Source organism: Oncorhynchus clarkii, chromosome 13, assembly GCF_045791955.1.
Source record: "Oncorhynchus clarkii lewisi isolate Uvic-CL-2024 chromosome 13, UVic_Ocla_1.0, whole genome shotgun sequence".
Lineage (NCBI taxonomy): Eukaryota > Metazoa > Chordata > Actinopteri > Salmoniformes > Salmonidae > Oncorhynchus > Oncorhynchus clarkii.
The window spans coordinates 27,542,929-27,564,794 of NC_092159.1; the positions used below are offsets into that span (position 1 = coordinate 27,542,929).

Consider the following 21,866-nt stretch of genomic DNA (forward strand, 5'->3'; position numbering starts at 1 on the left):
TTCTAATGTACGATGTAAAACGTGGATTTTATGATGTAATGTCAACTTTATACATTTCTATCCCAGGACCACTCAATTTTCAAATTCTCCAAAAATCTGCTGGGGATTACCCAGAATCCCATACCTTTATCACTGAGTGTATTACACCTAGTGTAATGTTAACACACGAGCAGCGCAGCGGTCTAAGGTACGGCATCTCAGTGCTAGAGGCGTCACTACAGACCCTGGTTCAAATCCAGGCTGTATCATAACAGGCCGTGATTGGGAGTCCCATAGTTAATTAATTTGTAATTACGCGAAAACATAAGTGTTTGTACTTACAGGTAACCGTCTCGTGACTACCTACAACTAGCTTACTAAGTCTTTAACCACACTGTATTGTTACACTGGTGGGTAAAAACTAATGCTTCCTACACTTTAACTTGTCTGAAGATAAAATATACATTTTACTCAACTGCGTTTACCCACTCCAGTCAACAGATGGCGGTCTGGGAATTTAAGTTTATGCTGTTGGTGTGACGTATAATCTAGTGGACGGAACGCTTCTTTCAACAGCAGCAACAACAGTTCGTCAGACACCTCGGTAGCTTGCTAGACAAAGTAGCCGAGCCAATAAGCTCTTTAGACGTTTTAGTGTATATTAGCCATTGTGTTTTAAACCCACTTCTGTCGTCTAGTTAGTTATCCGATTTAATTTCATATGTACGGTGTTGTTATTAGTCAGCTAGCGGGCTGGTTAAATTAACATTAGCCTAGCTAGCTAACATCCTCGACCATGCGGTCACTAAGCTACTCCCCTGCTAAAGAAGAGGAGGATATCACAGTAAAACAAGAAGTAGAGAGTGAGGCCGTTACTGTGAAAGAAGAGGAGGACGCGTTCAGAGTGAAAGAGGAGGATGTTACAGTAAAAGGAGAGGAGGAACCTGGATATCTGGGCCCGGTTTTCCAAACGCATCTTAAGGCATCCAATGGTTCTAAGGATGAATTCAGCCATAAGACGGTTTTGAGAAACCGTTCCCCGATTAACACTAGTAAGTACTGTCTTAAAAACAGAGGCACAAACTCTGCAGTTGTTAAACTGATGTTTGGTGTTAAAGCGGAAATCTGCAATTGCTACATCCATATTGTGACTTTTAAATGATTATTGAACAATATAACACATGCTTCATGAGCTTAGTTCAACTGTTGTACCCCATCAGATCCCCAAATAAGTTTTTTTTTTACTCTAATGTTTAGAAACCATGTAACATTTCTCCAACCCCATAATCATTGTATTACCAAAACAGTGGTGGAATGACAAATCTGCCATGCTATTGTTTGAACTGCAGATTGCTGGGTTGTGTGTTTTTTTTAAACAGCAACAAAATGGCTGCCCAGAGACTTGGTTTGATAAACAGCTGAGGGATGGGAGAAGTGTAACCACTCTCACATTCATAGAGAACGCTATTGTAGAAACCGTAACCCAACACCTAGCGACCTCGTCAAGAAGTTCAGACATCTTGGCATAACAATTATATGGTGTTGACTTGACAGTCGTTGGACCCAAGTTTGACTTCAGCTCAGGGCTACCCCCTGAATTCACTACACTATGAATACAAGGACTGGCCATCCATGATGTCATAATGATAGTTTAACCAGGTTTCTAGGCTATATAGTATATTCTAGAATTCATCCATGATGTCATAATGATAGTTTAACCAGGTTTCTAGGATATATAGTATATTCTAGAACTGCCTGTGAAGATGTCCTGTGGAGGCAAATGATTAGAGCTGTTGTTAAGTCATTGTATAATGTTCAGCCAATTTTTTTTTCACGCCCTTACATTAAAGGCAAGACATACCTAGATTCAATTACATTCATGAATTGGTTTGAAACATTTGCTTTAAAACCTTCTCAAAGTTGGTGCCTTGGCGGATGTGTAAAAAAATGTAATCTTTATTTAACTAGGCAAGTCAGTTATGAACAAATTCTTATTTACAATGACTGCCTACCCCGGACGACGCTGGGCCAATTGTGCGCCGCCCTATGGGACTCCCAATCACGGTCGGTTGTGATACAGCCTGGATTTGATCCAGGGTGTCTGTGGTGGCGCCTCAAGCCCTGAGATGCAGTGTCCTCTGCGCCACCTGGGAGCCCCAAAATCATGTTCTAGTTCCGTCCCCAACTAAAATACATCTTGGTCAACCAAGAGTCATCTGTTCTTTCTGCCAATTGCCCCATGTGTTTTTATAAAATCAAATATACGTACTGAACTTGTCTGATGCTTTAACCTGTCTGACACCGGCGGGACGGTAGCGTCCAACCTCGAAAACAGCAAGTGAAATTGCAGGGCGACAAATTCAAAACAACAGAAATCCAAATTTCACAATTCCTCAAACATACAAGTATTATACACCATTTTAAAGATAAACTTCTTGTAAATCCTACCACAGTGTATGATTTCAAAAAGGCTTTACGGCGAAAGCACACCATCTTATTATGTTACGTCAGCGCCTTGTCACAGAAAACCATACAGCCATTTACCAGCCAAGGAGAGGGCTCACAAAAGTCAGAAATAGCGATTAAATTAATCACTAACCTTTGATCTTCATCAGATGGCACTCACAGGACTTCATGTTACAAAATAAATGTGTGTTTTGTTCGATTATGTCCAAAACCCCCAGTTGAAATTGGCGCGTTATGTACAGTAATCATTGTTTAAAACAAGCATCCGGTGAAATTTCAGAGAGCCAAATGAAATTACAGAAATACTCACCATAAACATTGATGAAAAATACAAGTTTTATACATAGGATTAAAGATAAACATCTTGTTAATCTAACCGCTGTGTCAGATTTCAAAAAGGCTTTACGACGAAAGCACACCATGCGATTATGTTAGGGCAGCGCCTACCCACAGAAAACCATACAGCCATTTTCCAACCAAGGAGAGGTGTCACAAAAGTTAGAAATAGCATTCAAGTTAGTCACTTACCTTTGATCTTCCTCTGGTGGCACTCCCAGGTCTCCATGTTAGACAATAAATGTTCAATTTGTTCGATAATGTCCCTCAGTTTTGTTGGTGCGTTTAGTTCAGTAATCAAAGGTCACACTGCGCGCTCTCAACATCAGACGAAATGTTTAAAAAAGTACCATAAAAGTCCGTAGAAACATGTCAAACAATGTTTAAAATCAATCCTCAGGTTGTTTTTGTCATAAATATTCAATCAATTTCAACAGGACAAAAGCTTCATCAATAGAAAAGGTAAACAAGAAATGCGTGCTCCCGATCACGCGCTGGGCTCATGGCTGAAAATTGCCGCTGTCCACTCATTGAAAGTGCTGTATCTCCCTCATTTTTCAGAGGGAGATACAGCTGGACTTTGTAAATTCTGCCGTTTTGCTCCTGAAGTTTGCAGTAATAGACTACAGATAGATAGACTAGTAATAGACTACACCAGCAGTCTGCAACCTTTTCCAGTTGGATTGCCAATTTATCTCAACATTTCTGCTAATCTGTGTGCCAGTTATGATTTTCATTTCACTATGTAAAAAAAATTGCCTACATAAAGCCAACAAATAAAACATTGCATTCTGCAGGTAAAAAATATCCTGATAAAAATACATATCCTAGAAATCACATTGGTTGCAAATGGCCCGTCTACAACCAACTTGAAACATTGTATCAACTATCAACTGGGTCAGGAAACTCGGATAGCAAGCTTGCAATATTGTATAAAATATTCTAGGCCCTCAGTTTCCTGCTCCAGTGAGTTCTGGACAGACACAGCTGTAGGCTATTTGTTGAAAAGGATAAGAAGTAATCAGGTATTTTATGACATTTCCACATTACATTTTTCCCTTTTATGCCGAGTGGTTATCGAAAGGGCGAGAGCTGGAAATATTTTACAAAAATACTTTGAGGAACTATTGTCATTCGCAATTGATTTTGATTAGACTTTGTAAACTTGCTGTTTGGAGGTGAATAAAACAAATTGAGAAGCTCCACAACTCATTAGTGGTGCAGCGTTAAGACAATGAGAAATACTATCAGACATCCCCAAATGGGCACATTTATAGGCCTACATTTGTGTGCAGGCCAGATAGATTAATCCTACTTTTATATGGGTAATCAGGTGTGCATCCTTACTCAACATTGACAGGAGTGTTTCAAACAAAAGACAATGAATAAATTGACAAAACTGATGCATCTTGTAGGGTCAGGTCTGGGTGGTCTGCCATGGGCCGTTTCATTTAGGATCCGTTTGGGTCGGTTGGGGAATTATTTTATTTCCCCATAGTAAGTTGTACTGAAGTTGACCGACTGAAAGGGAGTGTAACTTTGATTATATTTACACTTCCCTGAAGGAGGGAAACGAGGTACAACGCCTGTTTGTTCCTGCCCTTTCCTGGGTCGGTGAAGAGCTGTATTAAATTTAAGGAATAAATCCAAGCCTCACTCTCATCACCTGTGGAAGGCGGGGCTTCCAGGGAGGCGTGGATTTGATACTATGTTGCACCTATTTTCCCTCCTTCAGGGAACAGTAGTTATAGTCATAACGTGTGGATTTATTAGTGTGTTGTACCTAGTTTCCCTCCTACTCTTGTCATATGATGAACTTCAACTTAAATAGGGGACCTGGCTGTCTGACAGTTTTTTGTATTCTGAAATGCTCTCGAACTATATCATTTAGTGGCTACTTATGTTACGCTGGGAAAACAGTTTTCGTGGACACAGAAATACAAAATAATTTCAGAGTTTGCTAGATCCAGTGTTTTTTTAACAGTCATCTTGTAATCCAAGATGGCGTAGCATTAAGACGTGTTTGTTGTAAATGGTATGTTTATTTTCATCTTTTTTTGTGTATATTGCAATATATTTCAATCGTTTACATTTTTAAATTAAATATACCTTCCGGCAACCCGCCTCACCCAATGTGATATGGATCTGCTATTTTTTTTTTATAGACCTTATAGCAAGAACCTCCATCAGCTGCTAGCCATCAGAACATAGAACATCGCATGTCTTATCAGCTCTGTTATACTCAGACATTATTTTAACAGTTTTGGAAACTTTAGCGTTTTCTATCCAAATCTACCAAGTTTACTTTGGGCACGCTTTTCATCCGGAAGTGAAAATAGTGCCCTCTACCCTAGTGAGGTTAACACCCCGGCCGTCCTACAATCCAAGCTAGATGCCCTCAATGTCACACACATTTTCAAGGAACCCACCGGGTACAAACCTAAATCCGTAAACATGGGCTCCCTCATAGATATTATCCTGACCAACTTGCCCTCCAAATACACTGCTGTTTTCAATCAGGATATCAGCGATCACTGCCTCATTACCTGCATCCGTTATGGGTCCACGGTCAAACGATCACCCCTCATCACTGTAAAACGCTCCCCAAAACACTTCTGCGAGCAGGCCTTTCTAATTTACCTGGCCCAGGTATCCTGGAAGGATTTTGACCTCATCCCTTCAGTAGGAGATGCCTGGTTGTTCATTAATTGTAATTTCCTCACCACCTTAAATAAGCATGCCCCTTTCAAAAAATGTAGAACTAAGAACAGATATAGCCCTTGGTTCACTCCAGACCTGACTGCCTTGACCAGCACAAAAACATCCTGTGGCGTACTGTACTAGCATCGAATAGTCTCCGATATGCAACTTTTCAGAGGTCAGGAACCAATACACACAGTCAGTTAGGAAAGCAAAGGCTAGCTTTTTCAAACAGAAATTTGCATCCTGTAGCTCTAACTCCAACATTTTTGGGACACTGTAAAGTCCATGGAGAATAAGAGTACCTTATCCCAGCTGCCCACTACACTGAGGCTAGGAAACACTGTCACCACCTATAACTCCACGATAATTGAGAATTTCAATAAGCATTTCTATACGGCTGGCCATGCTTTCCTCCTGGCTACCCCAAACCCGGCCAACAGCTCCCCACCCTCTGCAGCTACTTCCCCAAGCCTCCCCAGCTTCTCCTTCACCCAAATCCAGATCGCTGATGTTCTGAAAGAGTTTCAAAACCTGGACCCGTACAAATCAGCTGGGCTAGACAATCTGGACCCTCTCTTTCTAAAATTATCTGCCGCCATTGTGGCAACCCCTATTACTAGTCTGTTCAACCTCTCTTCCATATCGTCCGAGATTCCTAAAGATTGGACCGCTTCCGCGATCATCCCCCTCTTCACAGGGGGTGACACTCTGACCCAAACTATTACAGACCTATATCCATCCTGCCCTGCCGTTCTAAAGTCTTCGAAAGTCAAGTTAACAAACAGATCACTGACCATTTTTAATCCCACCGTACCGTCTCCGCTGTGCAATCCAGTTTCCGAGCTGGTCACGGGTGCACTTCAGCCACGCTCAAGGTACTAAATGATATCATAACAGCCATTGATAAAAGCCGTCTTCATCAACCTGGCCAAGGCTTTCGACTTTGTCAATTACCGTAATCTTATCGGCAGACTCAACAGCCTTCGTTTCTCAAATGACCGACTCGCCTGGGTCACCAACTACTTCTCAGACAGAGTTCAATGTGTCATATCGGAGGGCCTGTTGTCTGGACCTCTGGCAGTCTCTATGGAGGTACTGCAGGGTTCAATTCTCGGACCAACTCTTTTCTCTGTATATACCAACAATGTTGCTCTTGCTGCAGGTGATTCCTTGATCCACCTCTATGCAGACGACACCATTCTGTATACATCTGGCCCTTTTTTGGACACTGTGTTAACAAACCTCCAAACGAACTTCAATGCCATAAAACACTCCATCCGTGGCCCCCAACTGCTCTTAAAAGCTAGTAAATATAAATGTATGCTCTTCAACCGATCGCTGCCCGCACCCGTCTGTACAGCATCACTACTCTGGACGGTTCTAACTTAGAATATGTGGACAACTATACCTAGGTGTCTGGCTAGACTGTAAACTCTCCTTCCAGACTAATATTAAGCATTTCCAATCCAAAATTAAATCTAGAATCGACTTCCTATTTCGCAACAAAGCCTCCTTCACTCACGCTGCCAAACATACCCTCGTAAAACTGACTATCCTATCGATCCTTAACTTTGGCGATGTCATTTACAAAATAGCCTCCAACACTCTACTCAGCAAACTGGATGCAGTCTATCACAGTGCCATCCATTTTGTCACCAAAGCCCCATATACCACCCACCATTAGGACATGTATGCTCTCGTTGGCTGGCCCTCGCTACATATTCGTCGCCAAACCACCTGGCACCAGGTCATCTATAAGTCTTTGCTAGGCCGCCTACACTCACCTCACTGGTCACCATAGCAACAGCCACCCATAGCACACGCTCCAGGAGGTATATCTCACTGGTCATCCCCAAAGCCAACACCTACGTTGGCTGCATTTCCTTCCAGTTCGCTGCTGCCAGTGACTGGAACGAATTGCAAAAATCGCTGAAGTTGGAGACAAACACCTCCGTCACTAAGCATCAGCTATCTGAGCAGCTTACCGATCGCTGCAGCTGTACACAGCCCATCTGTAAATAGCCCATCCAACTGCCTACCTCATCCCCATGTTTTTATTTACTTTTTTTCTGCTCATTTGCACACCAGTATTTCTACTTGCACATCATCATCTGCAGATCTGTCACTCCAGTGTTAATTTGATATATTGTAATTACTTCGCTACTATGGCCTTTTTATTGCCTTACCTCCATACTCCATTTGCAAGCACTGTATATAGATTTTTCTATTGTGTTATTGACTGTACGTTTGTTTATCCCACGTGTAGCTCGGTGGTGTTGTTTTGGTCGTACTGCTTTGCTTTATCTTGGCCAGGTCGCAGTTGTAAATGAGAACTTGTTCTCAACTGGCCTACCTGGTTAAATAAAGGTTAAAAAAAATAATAATAATCGTAACTTTATTGACAACGCCCAAATGGATACTGTCATTAATGCGGTTCTTCCATAATTACACATAATTCTTAATACTGTAGCTGTTTTGTTAGTCACATGTTCAACTATCATCAGCTGATCCAGGAAAACATTTTCTGAATTCCAGTGAAATGACAAACATCAAGACATGCAACAACAACCAAAGTGCTTCTTCATTCATTACTCTGGTAAAGACAGTTATGCTGTGCTCCATGTTGGATCCAACATCCCTAACAAATTGATGTTTATAATGTTATTGTCTGCTTGATTTACTGTAGGGTCTCGTTAGTCTGTTTGCACACAGAGATAGTTAGCTCATAATGTGTCTGAATCTACACATTATGAGCTAACTATCTCTGTGTGCAAACAGACTAACGAGACCCTACTGTAAATCAAGCAGACAATAACATTCCTTGATAGATAGACTATTGAACACACACAGCTATTTTCCTATATTCGTTGTTAGGTGAAGTTATGGGTCCTACAGTAGGTCTATGTTGTTGTTAGGGGAAGTTATGGGTCCTACAGTAGGGCTATGTTGTTGTTAGGGGAAGTTATTGGTCCTACAGTAGGGCTATGTTGTTGTTAGGGGAAGTTATGGGTCCTACAGTAGGTCTATGTTGTTGTTATGGGTCCCAGAGTACACTATGTATGTCGTGCAACAACAACCAAAGTGCTTCTTCGTTCATTACAGGTATATTTGTTGTTAGGTGACGTTATTGGCCAATTTGGCAAACAGTGTACAAACCCTCATTGTCAGGTTGATGGAAAAGCTAGACAAAGAGCATTTTTAATGGTTGAAGTGTTTTTTAAATACAAAGCGGTTAATTTGCGATGATGACACAAACATTATATTAAGCAGGACATTCAAACGAGCCTTACAATTATAATCCAAAGTAGTGTGAAATGCACTCATAAGCAACCTGGACATAGAGGTTACTCCCCTGAGTTTTCCCATATTCAGAATACATTGTGAAAACACAAATCTTTGCTCACCATTTTTGCTCCAGGCAGATATATACTACGTCCATAACTAGTGGTTTCCTCATTAGCAGGGAGGAGTTTCTGCAACCAGATATACTTCATCCATAACTAGCGGTTTCCTCATAAGCAGGGAGGAGTTTCTGCAATTAAATTGTATGTGCATCGCACTCATGCCTGCATCCGTTATGGGTCCACGGTCAAACGATCACCCCTCATCACTGTAAAACGCTCCCCAAAACACTTCTGCGAGCAGGCCTTTCTAATTTACCTGGCCCAGGTATCCTGGAAGGATTTTGACCTCATCCCTTCAGTAGGAGATGCCTGGTTGTTCATTAATTGTAATTTCCTCACCACCTTAAATAAGCATGCCCCTTTCAAAAAATGTAGAACTAAGAACAGATATAGCCCTTGGTTCACTCCAGACCTGACTGCCTTGACCAGCACAAAAACATCCTGTGGCGTACTGTACTAGCATTGAATAGTCTCCGATATGCAACTTTTCAGGGGTCAGGAACCAATACACACAGTCAGTTAGGAAAGCAAAGGCTAGCTTTTTCAAACAGAAATTTGCATCCTGTAGCTCTAACTCCAACATTTTTGGGACACTGTAAAGTCCATGGAGAATAAGAGTACCTTATCCCAGCTGCCCACTACACTGAGGCTAGGAAACACTGTCACCACCTATAACTCCACGATAATTGAGAATTTCAATAAGCATTTCTACACGGCTGGCCATGCTTTCCTCCTGGCTACCCCAAACCCGGCCAACAGCTCCCCACCCTCTGCAGCTACTTCCCCAAGCCTCCCCAGCTTCTCCTTCACCCAAATCCAGATCGCTGATGTTCTGAAAGAGTTTCAAAACCTGGACCTGTACAAATCAGCTGGGCTAGACAATCTGGACCCTCTCTTTCTAAAATTATCTGCCGCCATTGTGGCAACCCCTATTACTAGTCTGTTCAACCTCTCTTCCATATCGTCCGAGATTCCTAAAGATTGGACCGCTTCCGCGATCATCCCCCTCTTCACAGGGGGTGACACTCTGACCCAAACTATTACAGACCTATATCCATCCTGCCCTGCCGTTCTAAAGTCTTCGAAAGTCAAGTTAACAAACAGATCACTGACCATTTTTAATCCCACCGTACCGTCTCCGCTGTGCAATCCAGTTTCCGAGCTGGTCACGGGTGCACTTCAGCCACGCTCAAGGTACTAAATGATATCATAACAGCCATTGATAAAAGCCGTCTTCATCAACCTGGCCAAGGCTTTCGACTTTGTCAATTACCGTAATCTTATCGGCAGACTCAACAGCCTTCGTTTCTCAAATGACCGACTCGCCTGGGTCACCAACTACTTCTCAGACAGAGTTCAATGTGTCATATCGGAGGGCCTGTTGTCTGGACCTCTGGCAGTCTCTATGGAGGTACTGCAGGGTTCAATTCTCGGACCAACTCTTTTCTCTGTATATACCAACAATGTTGCTCTTGCTGCAGGTGATTCCTTGATCCACCTCTATGCAGACGACACCATTCTGTATACATCTGGCCCTTTTTTGGACACTGTGTTAACAAACCTCCAAACGAACTTCAATGCCATAAAACACTCCATCCGTGGCCCCCAACTGCTCTTAAAAGCTAGTAAATATAAATGTATGCTCTTCAACCGATCGCTGCCCGCACCCGTCTGTACAGCATCACTACTCTGGACGGTTCTAACTTAGAATATGTGGACAACTATACCTAGGTGTCTGGCTAGACTGTAAACTCTCCTTCCAGACTAATATTAAGCATTTCCAATCCAAAATTAAATCTAGAATCGACTTCCTATTTCGCAACAAAGCCTCCTTCACTCACGCTGCCAAACATACCCTCGTAAAACTGACTATCCTATCGATCCTTAACTTTGGCGATGTCATTTACAAAATAGCCTCCAACACTCTACTCAGCAAACTGGATGCAGTCTATCACAGTGCCATCCATTTTGTCACCAAAGCCCCATATACCACCCACCATTAGGACATGTATGCTCTCGTTGGCTGGCCCTCGCTACATATTCGTCGCCAAACCACCTGGCACCAGGTCATCTATAAGTCTTTGCTAGGCCGCCTACACTCACCTCACTGGTCACCATAGCAACAGCCACCCATAGCACACGCTCCAGGAGGTATATCTCACTGGTCATCCCCAAAGCCAACACCTACGTTGGCCGCATTTCCTTCCAGTTCGCTGCTGCCAGTGACTGGAACGAATTGCAAAAATCGCTGAAGTTGGAGACAAACACCTCCGTCACTAAGCATCAGCTATCTGAGCAGCTTACCGATCGCTGCAGCTGTACACAGCCCATCTGTAAATAGCCCATCCAACTGCCTACCTCATCCCCATGTTTTTATTTACTTTTTTCTGCTCATTTGCACACCAGTATTTCTACTTGCACATCATCATCTGCAGATCTGTCACTCCAGTGTTAATTTGATATATTGTAATTACTTCGCTACTATGGCCTTTTTATTGCCTTACCTCCATACTCCATTTGCAAGCACTGTATATAGATTTTTCTATTGTGTTATTGACTGTACGTTTGTTTATCCCACGTGTAGCTCGGTGGTGTTGTTTTGGTCGTACTGCTTTGCTTTATCTTGGCCAGGTCGCAGTTGTAAATGAGAACTTGTTCTCAACTGGCCTACCTGGTTAAATAAAGGTTAAAAAAAATAATAATAATCGTAACTTTATTGACAACGCCCAAATGGATACTGTCATTAATGCGGTTCTTCCATAATTACACATAATTCTTAATACTGTAGCTGTTTTGTTAGTCACATGTTCAACTATCATCAGCTGATCCAGGAAAACATTTTCTGAATTCCAGTGAAATGACAAACATCAAGACATGCAACAACAACCAAAGTGCTTCTTCATTCATTACTCTGGTAAAGACAGTTATGCTGTGCTCCATGTTGGATCCAACATCCCTAACAAATTGATGTTTATAATGTTATTGTCTGCTTGATTTACTGTAGGGTCTCGTTAGTCTGTTTGCACACAGAGATAGTTAGCTCATAATGTGTCTGAATCTACACATTATGAGCTAACTATCTCTGTGTGCAAACAGACTAACGAGACCCTACAGTAAATCAAGCAGACAATAACATTCCTTGATAGATAGACTATTGAACACACACAGATATTTTCCTATATTCGTTGTTAGGTGAAGTTATGGGTCCTACAGTAGGTCTATGTTGTTGTTAGGGGAAGTTATGGGTCCTACAGTAGGGCTATGTTGTTGTTAGGGGAAGTTATTGGTCCTACAGTAGGGCTATGTTGTTGTTAGGGGAAGTTATGGGTCCTACAGTAGGTCTATGTTGTTGTTATGGGTCCCAGAGTACACTATGTATGTCGTGCAACAACAACCAAAGTGCTTCTTTGTTCATTACAGGTATATTTGTTGTTAGGTGACGTTATTGGCCAATTTGGCAAACAGTGTACAAACCCTCATTGTCAGGTTGATGGAAAAGCTAGACAAAGAGCATTTTTAATGGTTGAAGTGTTTTTTAAATACAAAGCGGTTAATTTGCGATGATGACACAAACATTATATTAAGCAGGACATTCAAACGAGCCTTACAATTATAATCCAAAGTAGTGTGAAATGCACTCATAAGCAACCTGGACATAGAGGTTACTCCCCTGAGTTTTCCCATATTCAGAATACATTGTGAAAACACAAATCTTTGCTCACCATTTTTGCTCCAGGCAGATATATACTACGTCCATAACTAGTGGTTTCCTCATTAGCAGGGAGGAGTTTCTGCAACCAGATATACTTCATCCATAACTAGCGGTTTCCTCATAAGCAGGGAGGAGTTTCTGCAATTAAATTGTATGTGCATCGCACTCATGCCGCAATTTTATTAAACACAGAAAGGGGCCTAAATTGGAGACCAGAAGTCGTCTGGCACACTGCTTATAGTTTCAACAACATTAATAACTTGTTTCTAGTCTACAATCGTCGATGTTACTACTAATGTGAAAACAAGACAAAATATGACTATTCTTGCTCATTTTAAGACAATTGTCACATAATTTTAACATTCATTACAGATGTCAATTGTTGTACAACATCATGGCTACGCTGTTTACAGTGGATTTCTGCTGTTGTGGGCCGTTAATCATCTGTCTGACTTTGTTGTTCCGACAGGAGAGATATGGGACTATCGTGGATCCTCTGGGGAGCCTCAACAACCTCATGATGCTAAAAAGGCAGAGAATAGTCTCTCCAGATCAAAACACCTCAATAAATACCTGCAGAGACCCACAGGGAAGGGATCTCACTGCTGCTCTGACTGTGGGAAGAGATTCACCTCATCAGGCATTACAATTCATCAGAGAACACACACCGGAGAGAAACCTTATAGCTGTGGTCAATGTGGGAAGAGATTTAGTCAATCTGGAGATCTGACAGTGCACCAGAGAACACACACAGGAAAGAAACCTTATAGCTGTGATCACTGTGGGAAGAGATTTGCTGCATCTGGCTCTCTGACTCTTCACCAGAGAACACACACAGGAGAGAAACCTTTTAGCTGTGATCAATGTGGGAAGAGTTTTAGTCAATCTAGCCACCTGACACTTCACCAGAGAATTCACACAGGAGAGAAACCTTATAGCTGTGATCAATGTGGGAAGAGTTTTAGTCAATCCAGCCATCTGACACTACACCAAAGAATTCACACAGGAGAGAAATCTTATATATGTGATCAATGTGGGAAGAGATTTGCTGCATCTAGCTCTCTGACTCTTCACCAGAGAACACACACAGGAGAGAAACCTTTTAGCTGTGATCAATGTGGGAAGAGTTATGCTCGATCTTGGCATCTGACTCAACACCAGAGAACACACACAGGAGAGAAATCTTATAGCTGTGATCAATGTGGGAAGAGTTTTGTTACATCAAACCAGCTGACTTTACACCAGAGAACACACACGGGAGAGAAACCATATATCTGTGGTCAATGTGGGAAGAGTTTTGCTACATCAAACCAGCTGACTTTACACCAGAGAACACACACAGGAGAGAAACCTTATAGCTGTGATCAATGTTGGAGGAGTTTTACTTCATCTAGCTCTCTGACAGTACACCAGAGAACACACACAGGAGAGAAACCTTATAGCTGTGGTCAATGTGGGAAGAGTTTTCGTCAATCTAACCATCTAACACTACACCAGAGAACACACACAGGAGAGAAATCTCATAGCTCTGACCAGAGATAATCTTATAAAAGATCTCTGATCAAATATTAGAAAATACATATATGAAGGTGTTGTTTCATAATATCAATGAAATAATGGTAGAATGTTTTAACATTGTAGTAGAAATATTTTAATGATGTCACAATGTAGAAACCTAAACGTTTTCCCCCTTATGAATTGATTTCAACATGATATGGATATTAGCCTCAGGGGAAAAATCCAGGCAAAAAATCCAGGCTCTGAAATGGAAGAGTTATATTCATGTGATTTAACAAAAATTGACAAACAAAAAAATTAATCAAATCAAATGTATTTATATAGGCATTCTTACATCAGCTGATATCTCAAAGTGTTGTACAGAAGCCCAGCCTAAAACCCCAAACAGCAAGCAATGCAGGTGTAGAAGCACGGTGGCTAGGAAAAACTCCCTAGAAAGGCCAAAACCTAGGAAGAAACCTAGAGAGGGACCAGGCTATGAGGGGTGGCCAGTCCTCTTCTGGCTGTGCCGGGTGGAGATTATAACAGAACATGGACAAGATGTTCATAAATGACCAGCATGGTCAAATAATAATAATCACAGTTGTTGTCGAGGGTGCAGCACCTCAGGAGTAAATGTCAGTTGGCTTATCATTAGGAGTATCTCTACCGCTCCTGCTGTCTCTAGAGAGTTGAAAACAGCAGGTCTGGGACAGGTTGCACGTCCGGTGAACAGGTCAGGGTTCCATAGCCGCAGGAGCAGCAGCACGGCCAGGTGGGCTGGGGACAGCAAGAAGTCATCATGCCAGGTAGTCCTGAGGCATGGTCCTAGGGCTCAGGTCCTCCGAGAGAGAAAGAAAGACAGAATTAGAGAGAGCATACTTAAATTCACACAGAACACTTGATAAGACAGGAGAAGTACTCCAGATATATCAAACTGACCCTAGCCCCCCAACACATAAACTACTGCAGCATAAATACTGGAGGCTGAGACATGAGGGGTCAGGAGACACTGTGGCCCCATCCAATGATACCCCCGGACAGGGCCAAACAGGAAGGATATAACCCCACACACTTTGCCAAAGCATAGCCCCCACACCACTAGAGGGATATCTTCAACCACCAACTTGCCATCCTGAGACAAGGCTGAATATAGCCCACAAAGATCTCCCCCATGGCACAACCCAAGGGGGGGTGGGGCGCCAACCCAGACAGGAAGATCACGTCAGTGACTCAACCCACTCAAGTGACGCACCCCTCCTAGGGACGGCATGAAAGAGCACCAGTAAGCCAGTGACTCAGCCCCTGTAATAGGGTTAGAGGCAGAGAATCCCAGTGGAGAGACGGGAACCGGCCAGGCAGAGACAGCAAGGGTGGTTCGTTGCTCCAGAGCCTTTCCGTTCACCTTCACACTCCTGGGCCAGACTACACTCAATCATATGACCTACTGAAGAGATGAGTCTTCAGTAAAGACAAAGGTTGAGACCGAGTCTGCGTCTCTCACATGGGTAGGCAGACCATTCCATAAAAAATGGAGCTCTATAGGAGAAAGCCCTGCCTCCAGCTGTTTGCTTAGAATTAGAAGTTGTGACCCACTTGAATCAAAATGCAACACTTCAAAATGTGGCAAGCTGTTTTCTACAAATTGCCTCTAACCAGGGATGTACACATTACTCCCAGATTCCGTGTAGATTTTGAGCTGTTCATTTTAACAGGATGTGCAACCTCATCTCCCCTCTCGGCATGAATGATTTTAGCATGATATCGATGAGTGATGACAAATACGTGTTGCATTCCCTTGTTTAGCGACCCCTAAATTTATAAGCATCACTCCCAAATGTAGCTGACTCTTCTGCAGGTTGTCCTCTAACCAGTGAGGTAAAATGTCTCCCATTTCCCTGTTTTTGTTGTTGTGTCAGTTTCAACAGCACGTACAACCTAATTTCCCCCCTAATCGATTGCTACTTGTCAAAACAACAGCGTTGTTGGTGCTTGTGCAGTTTATAAGGAGCTTGTTTAAAAAAATACAAGTAATACGATTATTGTGGCAGATGTTTGTGTATATAGCACATGTTATGTTTAGCTTTTCAATTTATCCCAAACTGTTTCTGCATATTGGTTATTGATTTTGACACGTTAAAACGTGTTTTGACATTGAGCTATCCCACCAAGCAAAATGTCATTGAAAAGACGTTGAAAATATGACTATGCAATCAAATATTTCATATGTACATTTCATGTAACATTTGGTAGTGATATTTATTAATGCAACCAACTGACAATTATTTGGTACAATTATTGACATTGTTGCCCTGTTTTTAGAATATCGGGGTTAATTCTCACATGTGCCAAACCAAATGTACTAGAGCATGACATTGGGGACTGGGCCCTGATCCAACAACATACCTATCGAGTGAACCCTGAAAGGAGAGAGAAGCTCCGCAGTGAGGTGGAAAGTTACTACGGATATCGCAGGAGTTTCCTCTTGAAATCAGACATGTCCGTGATAAGGACAACTTGGTTGCTGATTATCTCTGGGGCCAAAAAGATTTGTGTTTTGCGTTTAGCCAGTGTGTTTATTTGGAGTTTTATCTCTTTTTCTTTTCCGTATTGAAACTGCACTGTTGTATTCGGTGCATGTGACTAATACAATTTGATTTGAGTTTTGTTTGGGCTCGTTCCAAGGGGACGAGAGTTCTAGAAGCTAGTGAGTTTTAGGATTCTATAGAAATAAAAAGGAGATTGTTTATTATTAATTGGGAATGTGTTTTTGAATGTTTGTTTTTAATTGTTGACAGCCAGTAGACACCATGTTTATATTGGTGAAGGTGAAGCATTGTAGTTGATTATAATGTGAAATGGAAGTTGTTTTCTGTTGGTGGTGAGCAAACTTGTCCAACAAAAATATAGGATATATTTGTTGTCTTAAAGGGGACGGTGTTCCAGGCTTTGGTTTTTCCATTTATGTTTTGAGGTTGGACTTTAGCCGTCTAGCTCGTTAGCACGTAGGACGCACTGATTGGTGTCACCTCGTTAGTCAGTATGTGTTACATCTGTGCTGGCTGGTCCAGGTTCTATTTAAGTGTGTCTGGCCTCTTAATATTTTAATCAATGGCATTTTCTTAGGGTGATCATTTGTCTTCTCTTTGGTGTACTAAATATTTCTGTTTATTTTCATAGTTTTTTTCCTGTGAAGCCATTGTGTTGCATTCATTCTGAAATGTGCTGTACAAATAAAGTTTGATTTGATTTCAACAAATGACCGACCAATCAACAGACTCCTGGTCCCTCTTAGTATGAAAATCAGTATCAATCCCATGTGAAAGGATTCAACTGCTGCAAACTGAAACAAACAAATGGATCAAACAGATCAATCCCACTTTTCCAGCCTGCAGAAGGTGTTCTGGAGTGGTTAACACCAACCCCGGCTCTACCAGGGGCTTGGATGGAAGGATCAGTCAGTCAATAAAGTATAGAGCTGCTGTCTGACAAAATCACTATTTTAGTAGTTCATTAAAGTAATTAAGGCTTAAGGACTGCTGAATACCAACTATTAATCACTTAGATCATGCATTTTCAGGTAGAGATACATCCTTGGGACGTCCCTAGCCCGTTGAAGTTGACATTTAAAATGGTTAGGGTTAGGGTTTAGGGTAGGGATGTCCCAAGGATCCTAGATAGAATTGGCCATTGTGCATTATTCTGTCTCTTTTACATAGCAGGTGATGGGTTCTGACTTCTGAACTTGAAAATATGAAATATCCTTATGTGAAATTGAATGAAACAATAATGTATGTTGATGCTACTATGATGTACAATATTCCATGATGTTTCTATATGAAAACAATAGCGTAATATATTTAATATTCCATATAGTATTTTGTAACAGTTTCACCAATTTTCATTAACTTAATCATTATGACACACCCCTCACTATTGTCATTGGTTGCACTACTTACACTGTTTGTCTACATAACCTGGTTCAAGTATTCATGACATCACCCTTCGGAAGAAACAGTGATGCCGAAACATTGGATAATACCCATTAAATTGCTGGGAGTTTATACATGGAGTGTGCGACTTTATGTTGATAGTTTATAGTTTATTCTCCGTTAGTCAGCACCTCCACACAAACTATTTTTCTAGGTGTGCGCCAGCTCATGTTTTTTAAGGGTAGGTAACAACACGCTGATCCTCAACGAAGGGGCCCCTCAGGGGTGCGTGCTCAGTCCCCTTCTGTACTCCCTGTTCACTCATAACTGCATGGCCAGGCACGACTCCAACACCATCATTAAGTTTGCCGATGCCACAACAGTAGGCCTGATCACCAACAACTATGCGCCAGCCTATATGGAGGAGGTCAGAGACCTGGCTGTGTGGTGCCAGGAAAACAACCTCTCCCTCAAAGTGATCAAGACAAAGGAGATGATATTGGACTACAGGAAAAGGAAAACCGAGCACGCCTCCATTCTCATTGACGGGGATGTAGTGGAGCAGGTTGAGAGCTTCAAGTTCCTTGGTGTCTACATCACTAACAAACTATCATGGTCCAAACACACCAAGACAGTCGTAAAGAGGGCACAACAAAACCTATTCCCCCTCAGGTGACTGAAAAGATTTAGCATGGGTCCTCAGATCCTCAAAAGTTTCTACAGCTGCACCATCGAGAGCATCCCTGGTTGTATCCCTGCCTGGTATGGCAACTGCTCTGCCTCCGACCGCAAGGCACTACAGAGGGTAGTGTGTACAGCCCAGTACATCACTGGGGCCAAGCTTTCTCCCATCCAGGACCTCTATCCCAGGCGGTGTCAGAGGAAGCCCCCCCCCCCCCCCCCCCCCCCCCCCACTCTCTGTTATCATCTATGCATAGTCACTTTAATAACTCTACCTACATGTACATATTACCTCAATTACCTCCACTAACTAGTGCCCCCGCACATTGACTTTGTACCGGTACCCCCTGTATATAGTCTAGATATTATTTAACTTCTGATCTTTAATTACTTGTTCCTTTTATTTTCTATTCTTATTTGTACTTTTTTTTTAAACTGTATTGATTGTTTGTTAGGGGCTTGTAAGTAAGCATTTCACTGTAAGATAAACATTTGATTTGAATTGTTAGACTCATAGTACAGAATGAATGACTGACTGCCCAGTTCAACATCAGTTCACCATCTCACCTCATACTGTATTGGAGCAGCAGCTGACTGCCCGGTTCAACGTCAGTTCACCCTCTCACCTCATACTGTATTGGAGCAGCAGAAGCTGACTTGATCGTTGATGCTAATCAGCATGTTTTGAATCTGAGAGTAAGTAGAGCCGACTACACTATATAAATGAAGGGTTCAACTGGAGTTGTTCTCAGGTCCCCTAAGAATCGTAGGGTTCTTGGTCAATAAAAAACAGCCCCAAAAGGTTCTTCAAAGAACTTGTTAGAAGGTGGGTTCATCGAGGAACCTAGCTGGACTTCTTCCGGGAACTTCGCAATTGGATGCGACAACAACTTAAAAAGGTTAAAGTTGGGTTGATGTTTGGCTCTGAATATGTCTCGAAATAATTTATTATAATAATATAACATACTGATAATGAATAACGAAGACAATGATGGTTTTCTGTGAATATCTTCCATAACGTTACTATAGTTAATTACCCTTAATATTAGAAAGCCGTGTTTGACCGTCGGCGTTGTATTAGCTACAGTACAGTACCGTTATCTAGCTAGATAACGTTATATCCTATTGAGGCACAACTAGGTTTGGATTATTTCCCTCAACTATATTCTTTCCCATATATTGTATATAGTTTCCATAGAGCCAACATGGCTTTATACTCATTAACGTAAGTTTCCAATCTAGAATAGTTCTCACTTTTGTGATAATGAGCTAGCTAATGTAAACCGACTATCTAACTAACTAACTAAGGACGGTGACCTATCCAGACGAGATGTTACAACGAACTGAATCATCAATGGAGGTCTTCCTCTTTATATATCCTGCTACAGCATGCAATGCTATTAACTCACAAGGGGGCATAACGTTACATGGACAATACTATCCCATTTTGGAAACGTTACATGGACAATACTATCCCATTTTGGAAACGTTACATGGACAATACTATCCCACTTTGGAAACGTTACATGTACAATACTATTCCACTTTGGAAACGTTACATGTACGCCCCCTTGTGGAGGGAAATTAATATCCCTGGGCCTGTGTGGCAGTACTGTATTGTTACTGTATGGCAGTACTGTTACTGTATGGCAGTACTGTTACTGTATGGCAGTACTGTATTGGCTAGTGCTTTCTCCAATATGTTCTTCTATTTTGCATTCAATTGTATGTCGATGCCTTGTATCTTTCAATATTTATTTTATATATATATATATATATTTGTTTTAATGCTTGTAAGACTATTCTTTGACACATTTTCTCTTCCTTTGAAATTCTTATAAGACAGAACATGGACACAATGCAATTGGGATTAAGAAGAAGATACAGATATGTTGTAGGACAGCTGCATTTGAAGTGAACATTTAACCTACATAGCAGTCAAAACAAACAGACATCTATTAGCATACAAATGTGTGCAAATGATCTTTTCAGACCTTCTCAGAAATTAATCAAGTCCACGGAATGGATATAGACAAAAAGAGAATTCAAGGACTAGCAGAGGTAGAGAGGCGAGGCAGGGGTGAGGACATCATCCTGCTATTTTGACAGTCCCTGAAGGACAATACAGAAGAGGGATTTGCTCTTATTCCTTCCCTTTTCTATTTCTGTAATAAAATTAGCAAGTGTAGTAATATCCTTGCTTTACTTTACTAGGACTGGAGACCACAGCAGCGATTCTGCTCTTGCCCTACCTCTTCAATGAGGACCCGAGTGGCCTTTATGTCCGTGACAAGGTATGCCTATGCACCAATCATCTGTTTCTTCATAAACATAAGTGTGCATGCTTATATAAAACTACAGCTGAACATTTGTTATGTTCTTTGTTAATTGTATGTGTATTAATCTTTTCTTACTTTTGTTGACACAGATTTCACCGCTCTTCACTCCTTTACTGCACATCGGCGGAAATCCATTTCACCACGAGAGTGAAATCCCGCTGGCCTTTGATGGGGAGAACATCCACACCCTCGAGGACGTCCCCATGGGGCTCTGCTAGGGCTGTATTTTTTATTTTCCATAAAATTTCCCAAAAATGTCAGAAAAACACTTATGTTGTTAAGTTACTGTGTTCTGGGGAGAAGGGAAGTTGGGGTGAAGTTACCAGGGCCGGTTATAAAGATGGCAAACTTCCTAACATAACTAAGTGGATACAATATACACACTAAAGCTGAAAAATCTGTATTTAGCATCAAGTCTACAATATTGTTAGTTTACCTATGATTCATTTTTAATGTATGTTGTTTTTATTGTACATCATTATTTATATATATATTTTTAAATGTCATGAAAAGAACTATACAAAGTAAATGTATTATTTATTGCAGAACATGTCTGCAGAAATGTTGCAATTTTGTAATGTGTTTTGTTTGGTAAATTGTTTTGTAAATATTAATTCACATTTGTGGTGCCACTAAAAAAACAATGAATTATTTAAATCAATATTGTCAATATTGTTATTAAAATATTTTTTTTATAATGGAGGGAGGGTGGACAGGGAGTTTAAAAAATGAACCCCAAAAGGTTGTTAGAGGAACCAACCATAGAAAAGGTTCTTCAAATAACTTTTAGGGGTTTCCCCCACAGTTTCAATTTGAA

General features: G+C 41.4%; 1 protein-coding gene across 2 annotated transcripts; it reads left to right on the top strand.

Annotated features, from left to right (window-relative positions):
* The first annotated feature begins 567 nt into the window (after positions 1-567).
* Positions 568-21,450, top strand: LOC139364476 (zinc finger protein 180-like). Of its 2 annotated transcripts, XM_071101263.1 has the most exons (3): positions 568-1,031; positions 20,925-21,004; positions 21,139-21,450. In XM_071101263.1, the coding sequence occupies exons 1-3, from the start codon at positions 776-778 to the stop codon at positions 21,265-21,267; spliced, it is 465 nt and encodes a 154-aa protein (XP_070957364.1). In that variant the 5' UTR covers positions 568-775; the 3' UTR covers positions 21,268-21,450. The 2 variants fall into 2 exon arrangements, with proteins under 2 accessions (XP_070957364.1, XP_070957363.1); XM_071101262.1 differs by lacking the exons at positions 20,925-21,004; positions 21,139-21,450 and adding an exon at positions 13,070-17,356.
* The last annotated feature ends 416 nt before the right edge of the window (positions 21,451-21,866 follow it).